Here is a 9,583-nt window from a genome sequence, read left to right as displayed (position 1 = left end):
TGTATTTTTAACGTAGCTTTAACAATTTTTCAGTTATTTCGCTACGATGTCTGCAGTGTGGCAGTTTATGGTAATGTCTAGCACTGGGGTATCATGCCACAGACATGTAGCATCATGCCCCACCCAGTCCTGACACCAGACCGACTACGCCTAACACTATCCTCTTAATGCTGAGCGCTAAGCGAGGCAGCTGTTAGTACCATTTTTATACGTCCTTGATATCACTCAGCTGGGGTAAGAGCCTCCCGCATCCGAGGCGAACGCTCTAACCACTAGGCCATAGAGGCGGCCAGTTATCACATATACACGCGAGAGAGACAGTACGGGTGGTAAAATCGAGAAAGAAAGAAACAAATTAAACAATGAATAAGATATAATACTATATTATTATTAGATTAAGAAAATCGAGTGTAATAGTGTACATAATGTAGCAATTTCCAGTTCATACTATATGGTACCTATTTCATTAAGTAGTAGTTCAGTAGAATGTCATAGATACACTGAGAATAAGAATTAATTTCCTATGTGGAGTCACAAATAGCTTACTGTGTGAGAACTATTAAGATGAATTATATGATGTCAATCCACAATTAGATAATGCTAATTGAATTGTATTTTAGAGAAGTAGGTCAGCGTGTTTCTGATCCTTTCAAGCCGGATAGAAACTTTCTTACACCAAAATTTATAATAAAGCGATTCATTAGTATTAACAGATTGGGTGGGTTTATTTATTCAGGAAATTTAGAAGTGCGACTTGTATTTTCTGGAATAATAAACGAATGACCTTTTGTTTTCTGGAAGGTTCCAACGAAAAATATTCGAATGGAGGTAAGGCTTTTTCGTATTTCTAATCTAATTGTGGTAATAAATCTTGTCAATCTTCATGAAATTTTCCAACGTCATTGAATTCTAAGTGCTTCCAGCGTGCAGTTAATTCATTCGAAGACATGCCAAGTTTTGGGGTCTTCATAACGCTATGTGATAAGACTTTACGTATTTTTATGTAACTCGCCGCATCCATTTTGGTAAGTCAACTGTAACCTGTCATTCGTTCATTTATTCAACAAAAGCTCTTTCACTTACATTTTTCTTTCGGATTCTAAAATCTAGCATAGAGTTATAAGATGTTAAAAAATAAATTATAAACATTAATAATGTAACCTTTGTGCTGAAATGGTTTTTTCAGTTAAATGTTGCTTGTATGTTTTTGTACCAATAGCTTTCCATTCAATTGCTATTGAATAGTATTCACACTCTGATCAATTAGGCCATGTTGTTTAACTTCTGATGTTGCGGACTTTATCAGCTTTTCTATACAAAATGCTTCAGAGGAATTTAATACCAAATAGACTGAACGAATAGCTGTCGTCTAGGTTTTCGTCCTTAGTAGCTCGTACATAAATGAGGACTGTCTTCACAACTTGACAAACATAATACATTGCTAATATTTATTTAAGTGTATAGATGAAATATTCAGATTATTATATTTAGATGTAAACATATTTATTTAAATATGCGTCCTTGATATGGATTTCCACTTGGAAATTCCTACACTTGTTGATATCTCTGAATGGCAAATAAAGGAGACTGACCTACGACCTGGCTTTATTAATGTGTTTTAGTTTTTCATGTGTTGTTTACTTGAAACATTATTCTTTCTTGTCTTACCATCCGAAGCGAAATCAGTCTTATTGTGGTGTCCAGTTTTTAGTTTGGTGCTTTTATTTATTGCAATTATTATTCACTGGATTTCCAATGTGATCAGTAATATTCTTGGACTAAACATTAATTGGAATTGTTGTGAATTCCGACAACGACATTTTCGATTACATTATTATGATACATTGAAAGAATATTAACACATCGCCACACTCCAGGCAACTGGCACATTAACACATTCGAGAAAACCACAGGCATATCACTCATTCAATATCGAAATGTTTTCAGAATACCACTGGAATTCAATTGGAATTTCATACACTTGATCTTATGATAGAATGTTTGGTGCTATTTGGGATTTTAATCACCGTACTGTTTTATTTTTAAGTTTTCACTTTTTACTCTATCGAAAAAAACCTGAGATATTGTATTTCCAGTAGAATTATGTGATCTGCTGTCTGGGGAATTTGTAATGGGGATAAGGACGTACCTCATGATGCCTCAGAATTAATTTTCCCCGAGCTGATAAGACAGGAGACATCTTTTCACTTTGATATAACTTTCTCTAATAAGTTTCATATTTTTTAAATTATGATCTTCCGAAATTGAATATACATATCATCTACATTCGATAGTAATGTGAAGAGGTCATCTAAACATCTATACTCGGAAAACACTTAGCCTGATCTCTCTCTCTCTCTCTCTCTCTCTCTCTCTCTCTATATATATATATATATATATATATATATATATATATATATATATATATATATATATATATATATATATATATATATATATATATATATATATATGTGTGTGTGTGTGTGTGTGTGTGTGTGTGTGTGTGTGTGTGTGTGTGTGTTTGTGTGTGTGTGTGTGTGTGTGTGTGTGACGGAGACAGTCAGATATACAGACAGGCAGAGCGACAGACAGAGGATAACGAATTTCCGGAATTACAGGAAAATTGTTACCGTCATAACATATATACCTCACTGTCCCTTCAAACTTGTTTCCTCAATTCATAAATATATACTCCTGAAATAAGTAAAAGAAATGTGTGTACATCCGCTTTTCTGTTTTCAGATTTTCCAGCAAGTTCGCTTATTTTATATTTTGATTGTTCATCTTTCAAAGTATGTGTAGAACACACACACACACACACACGCATATATATATATATATATATATATATATATATATATATATATATATATATATATATATATATATATATATATATATATATATATATATATATGCGTGCGTGTGTGTGTGTGTGTGTTACCATATGATAAAGCTAGCTTTGCTTGCTATATATCACGTTCGTTTCGAGAATGTTAAAATTAGAACTTTAAAAACGAGTGTAACAAAGATATATTATCTTTATTTGATCATTCTCAGTACAAACAGTTGTTTAACAAGGCGATATTTGAGAGCTATTAAGCATAGATATGGGACCAACAAAACTAAGGTTACTGATGAGCAAATACAATTATTTTCAAAAGATTGATATACACAGAATTTTACTGATAACATTAAAAAGAAATTATCAAGAACATAACGAAGACCGGACAAGTTCTGGGTTTATGTATTTGTTTAAGAGACAGGTACAAGTTCGAACCTTTTTTAAATTCAACAAAACTACAAAGCACTTGAAGCATAAGCAAAGCTTAAATAAAAGAAATTCTCAGTACTTTCATAAATAAATAAATTTATCAGTACTTTCAGGGTAAAAATGTATCAGTACTTTCATAAATAAATAAATATATCAGTACTTTCGGAAGAAAAATCTATCAGTACTTTCAATGATATAAAAGAATATCTTCTGACTACTACTTTAGAAATTAAAAAGTATGTTTTGTCCTCTTCGTTTTCATCCAGTGTATAATTTAATCTTTAATATTTATTTGTATTTCAATGCAACTACCATTGTATTCTGTATCCTCGTATGCAGGTTTGTTTGTTTGTATGTGTGTCTTCATTTAAGAGTTTAATGTTGTATTTTCTGAGTTTATCGTGGTATAAACTGTCAGTTGCCGAATCACACAGCAAATAACGCCCGAAGGGCGTTATGTAAGCTGTGTGAGTTGGCAACTGACAGTTTATACCACGATAAACTCAGAAAAAACAACGTTAAACTCTTATAATTGCAATTATTTATAATTTTATTTATTTATTATTGTTATTCTGTTTGTGTTTTTTTTTAAACAGATATTTCCCTGTCAGTTTAAGAGCCTGTTTAAGCGTATGAATTCTTGTTGAGGCGTTTGCTGAGTAGCTATTTATAGAACAGGGAATTCTCCATCTGCAACGCAATATCTACGTCAATATCAAACAAAAAATTCAACCAGTGGTGGGTGATCTAAGGTTTTGAACATTCCACAGCATGGTCTTAATCTTTATCTAAATTGGCATATGTTTTCTGAGTTGAAGTTCATTATTCAAAGCAAAGGATGTGTTGTTTTGTTTGACATACGAATGACTCATGGATTTGCTGTTATCATGAGTTCATTGTGACTTGTGGATCGTTATTGTGTAGACAAGTGAGTAACCAATTTTCGCGTCTTTAAATCTATTTTCGTGTTCATTAATAGTTTATGTTTCCTACAGGTGCTACTTACAGATGAAATCAAGACTATCGGTAAATGGTTGTAGTGATGGGGGTCCAATATTCAAACAGTGCAATACATCGAGACTAATGGTTACGAAGGGCGTGTAGCGGATCTCCCACCCACCCCACATCGTAAATATCGAGTTCGGCGTCTTACATTGTAGGACTGTGAATCCAAGTCTTATAATGTTAGTCTTTGAATCTCCTCCTCCCAGTCCCTATATCTATTACATATTGTTTGAAATTCATTTATAACGAGCTGCTGTTAAAGTTCTGTAGCCTCAGTGTTCTTGGCAGATTTTGAGTTTCCCAGCTTTTCTTATTTTTTTCAGATCTGGTCAAATAAAGAATTATTTATATTCAGAAAACAGCCAAAATATGTTATTTGATTCTGTCAACTCAATTTATTCAGTTTTCGAAATAAAATATAAACCCACCGTTTTTATTTCGTTTTAAAGGCATGCAGTGTATATGCTTTCCAGTTCAGTGTTAACGTTTGTTACTTTGCACGTGACTTCTATTTATAGAAGTTAGTCTAAAGTAGTTATACGTACAGAAATAAACGCAACTGGGTCTGATCACATAATTGTGTTCTGACCAATGGAAATCTTCCCTTCATTTATCAACTGATGCAACTGCAGTTATTTAAGAGTTTAACGTTGTTTTTTCTGAGTTTATCGTGGTATAAACTGTTAGTTGCCGACTCACACAACAAATAACGCCCGAAGGGTGTTATTTAAGCTGTGTGAGTAGGCAACTGACAGTTTATACCACGATAAACTCAGACGAAAACAACGTTAAACTCTTATAATTGAAATTTCAATTATTTGTTATGTTATTTTGTTTGCATCATTAAAAAACATAAATCCTAACTGAGCGTAGAAATACATGTTTGGGGTTTACTGTTACGTAGCTATTTATAGCACTTGGGATTGTTCTGGTTGATTGTAATAAGGTCATGATAATACCAGTCCTTCAACCAATGGAATCCAAATTTATTCAATTATTTCTTTTACAAATGGTTAGAATATTCTTTTCGTGTAATGCTTACTTCGTGTTTGCTTTCAAAGGCAGTGTTTATCTTATGCTGTACATGTGACTATATTTATAGAAGTGGGTATTCTTAGAAAAGTAGTTCTCCTTACAGTTCATACAAAAATAAACGCAATTCATTTTGATCACGTGGTAACATTCTGACCAATGGAAATGTTACTTTCCTTTACCAGCTACTGGCATTGCAGTTATTGTGTAATTTCGGTACAAGCTGCTCTTCAAATCATTTCATACAAACATTTATCGGTGATATCGGAAAATATGAATTACAACAGACAATGATAGGTTAACGAACACATAGTAATAGAAGCAAACTATAGGTTAACAACTAAAATGAACTTTATCTCTCATATTTGACTCTTTGTTAGATCGTAGTTTGAATACGTATTGTATCTCCATTTCCTTTTTTGATGTCACTCTGAGAAGGAACTGTTTACTTCCGGTACCCGTATTCCTGAAAAGGACAATTAGATAATGAAACAGACAGGATAACACAATCTGCTGCACAGAATTTAGAATGTAGCGGCTACTTCCATTGTAATTTCAGAGTGGATTTATTATTCAGAAAATTGATTGTTGTCCCTCTGTTTTGATGTTAGAATACCAGCTATCATCGAAATTGGAGATGGAGGAAACATGTTGTACATAAATATAAATTGCGACTTATATAATGATAGGTCAGTTAGATTTTGACAGCATTTATGTATAATAGTATTGAAATACTAACAACGCTTTAGGAAGATAAGAAGCTTCTTGTTTTGCTTTGCTGAACAGTATATATTACACAACAAGGGCAAGACGTTGAAATAAAAAGATTTGCGCCAAAAAGGACATTTTTAATGTCCCATGGCCTTTTGTTATTTGAAAATACTGTTTATATCTTTTAATTCCATTCACGGTACTCTGTCGGGGTATACGATTTTAGTACAACTGTCATAGAAAGACCAAATGTTTTGCAAATTATGTAGAGTAATGGACACCCAACTAGTGTTATGAGAAGCATGCAATGAATTTTATCATAAAACTTGTCCATTTCTCACGGGATATGCTATCTGAGTGCCACATTATTATTTTTTTGGGGTGAAAGAGGGTCGATTTAGAAGATTAAACTGAATGCTCACCGAATTCTCATAAGGGTCATAGTACCCTTCTCCTCTCAAATTTAGATCTCTCGCTAACTGCATTAGCCGCTCATAGTTGGCGGCATAGTCATCATAATTCCGCTTTCCAGTGAATGCCGCAAGATGGGTGCGAGGCTCTTCGAAAGCTGGGAAGAAGTACTGGTCCCTCTTTATACCCGGAACAAATGATAGCCCAGCCTGACGCTTCGTTGGTACGAAATATCCGGGTTCACCTCGATAGGTCAATGGTTCGGCTTCCTGATTGCTGTAATATCGCTCTTCTGGGTAGATACTGTTTCCACTGGTGTAGTCACTGGGGCTATCAAGATCAAGATACTGTCGAAGAAGTTCTAGGTTCATTTCATTCTGATGCGCTGAGTAAGGGTCGTACACTTCATACCCTTCGTATGGCTCTAGATATTCCAGAAGGGCACGCTCTTCCTCTGGTGCTAAGAGGTCACGCTTTGTCCTGTGGCCTTCCTTAATGGTACGCGCTTTAGGTAACTTGTAACTCCTCCTCAACCTTCGGTAGCCTGGATATGGTGGGTAGTTATCGTACAGTTGTCCCTGGTAAGGGTTGTAGTAATCTTTAGCAGTTTCCAGCATTTGTAAGTATGCCCTTATTGCTTCGTCATCATCTGCATAGGCCAATATAAACAAATGAAAGATATTAAGTACTTTCCTGCAGCAGACACTTTCATAGCCTTTTCAACTGAGAAGTGATTAAACTTGTCGTTTCTTAATGCATATATAACACTACATGCTGATTCGGTGCTTGGTAATTGCATTATTGAAACTAAGTTGTTATTGTTGCAGGGTTTAACGCTATTTTCAGTACAAGATAGGCTATACATGGCGGCCATTATAAATGGTGGAGAAAGAACCCAGGAAGACCCGAGAAAGAACCACCGACCCACTAGAAGCTACTGGCAAGCTTCTCACATACCCACATTGGCCGAACCCAAGACTCGAACCCACGCAGACAGGGATGAGATGGCAATGATCAGTAACGGCGAGCGTTTTAGACCACTCGGCCACTCAGGGCCCTTTTAAAACTAAGTTAAATCTGCCACGCCATTGTAGCAATACACTTGCATGCTCTCTCATATATAGTTTGATGAACGTGTTGCTTTGGAGGTTTCATATTCCGAACAAAGGATAACTTTAAGTGGCCTTAACTTTAAGTGCGTAGAGCCAGAGGCGTAGCTATGATATTTTGCGTCCGGGGACGAACTATAAAATTGGCGCCCCAGCCCTCTCCCCGTTTAATCACATTTTTGAACATTACCCTTGTTTACGTATTATAATGTAACGTTGTAAGCCTCATTTTGGCACCCCTGTACCTTGGCGCCCGGGGACATATGTAACCCGCCTGCCCCCCCCCCCCGACCCAGCTACGCCTCTGCGTAGAGCAGAATACAGTATGATACAAATATTATCGGAAACGTTCAAGAAGCTGTTACATTTAACCCAAACAAAAAGGTATTATCGTTTGAAAGGCTTCTTGTTCGAGCAACACGTTTCTGTTTTCTCAGAATTGCATCATATTTGTTGAAGAACATAATTTTTAATTCTGACATAGTTCTGGTTAATATTTATACTTTCCTGGCATATTATAATCTAATGGCTTTTGCCATATTAAGCTATTTTGACTGAATATGCATATAGAAAACTGATTTAATGAAACTGTATTATATTAGTTAACAAATGTACTTAAATTACTATTCATAAGATAACTTTTCATTCCTGTAATACCATAAATAACAGTAAATGGGCATCAAAGGAATGTATACAGGAGAATCATGCCAAGAGTTTTTAAATTATGTGTTAGCAGGCAACACCATCACCATGTCTTGAATTTCAAAGGCTAATATAAATGGCGATCAGACAAATTTGAATGTTGCCATATAAGATCAAGGAACGTCATTTACATGCAGTGTGAAAAATAATAAGTTGTGAAGCAGAAAGAAAGATAGTTTTTTGCTGACAAATTTAACGAGTGTGTTAGTTCCTGTGTAAGCAAACTTCTTTCAACCAAAAATACAATGCCAAGAAAGAGGAAATAGAAAGTAAAAGAAATTAGTCCTAGGTTTGCAATACATATACCCTGATTCAAATGTTCAGACTGTTTGCTAATCTGTCAAATAACATACTGACGCAACCTGATCAATTCATGGTGGAACATTGCTGAAAGAAAATCTCACCAGTAAAGGCGGGTCCAGTTTTGAAGTTATCTTCGGATTCTTTGCTCTTGTCCTCTGCATCATTTCCTTGAGAAGCTACATCAGTAATCGAATCAACGCCATTTACATCTGAAGAAGTTTCCAGATTTTCTAAAACAGGCAAAGCCTTTGCTTGGTTTGAATTTTCATTCTTTCCCTTCTCTGGTCCATGTTCGTCATGACTATTCCCTGTATCTATTTTATCTGCAGTTGGCGACACTGTATCTTTCTCTTTAGTCTTCTGTTCCGGGATGTCTACTGGCGGAAATGCCTTCACAGTGCCCCCTATATCTGTATCAGTGGCCAAATCGTTACCACTTTTTTTTACTTTGTTCATTGGCTCATTCTGTTGATTACCGTACATGATTGTCTCTTGTGCACGCTTCACTGAAAGAGGAATATAATTATGATTGAAACCAGCTACCTCCATGTCATGCAAATTCTGCTAAAAACGTAGCATAAACGTACATAAAATCTATCAAACCAGTGAAATTCACTTTGGAGACGGACTACCTAGAAATGTTTCTAAACGTGAAAACATGCGTCCATTGCCACAAATGTCCTATTGCACATAGCCCCTACCCCCACACCCACCCCACACACGAACCAGGTACCGAACGGAGCTAGTTACATACGTTATGGGTCCAATCGGTTATTGTGTTGTAATAGGTGTAACTATGATAAGATAATGTATACTTTGGGGTCGTATGTGGTAAAAGCAAACTATTTTCAGTACGATTAACACTTTTTTAACTACCTAATGTAGCAGCAACCTCAAGTTTAACAAACATACTTCCCGTGGCACTGTCGACAGTTTGCGGAAAAAATATTTTCACATTTCGCCAAATAATATGGAAGCCTGTCTGCTTGATGCTGAGAAAATATACAGAAATAAATTCCTGTGGCATAACATT

General features: G+C 35.4%; 1 protein-coding gene across 1 annotated transcript in view; it reads right to left on the bottom strand.

Annotated features, from left to right (window-relative positions):
* Positions 1-3,026: 3,026 nt before the first annotated feature.
* Positions 3,027-9,583, bottom strand: part of LOC149786061 (uncharacterized) — a 28,164-nt gene continuing 21,607 nt past the window's right edge. Inside the window, exons 3-5 of the mRNA XM_089976351.1 lie at positions 8,652-9,056; positions 6,448-7,085; positions 3,027-5,780 (exon numbers count right to left, since the gene is read on the bottom strand). Coding sequence (XP_089832477.1) covers positions 5,760-5,780; positions 6,448-7,085; positions 8,652-9,056 — 1,064 coding nt within the window. The 3' untranslated portion in view covers positions 3,027-5,759. The remainder of the gene's footprint in view (positions 5,781-6,447; positions 7,086-8,651; positions 9,057-9,583) is intronic.

This window comes from Sinohyriopsis cumingii, chromosome 12 (assembly GCF_028554795.1).
Source record: "Sinohyriopsis cumingii isolate HCF-2022 chromosome 12, ASM2855479v2, whole genome shotgun sequence".
Taxonomy (NCBI): Eukaryota; Metazoa; Mollusca; class Bivalvia; order Unionida; family Unionidae; genus Sinohyriopsis; species Sinohyriopsis cumingii.
Note: the sequence above shows the minus strand (reverse complement) of the source record. Positions and strands in the feature narration are given on the sequence as shown.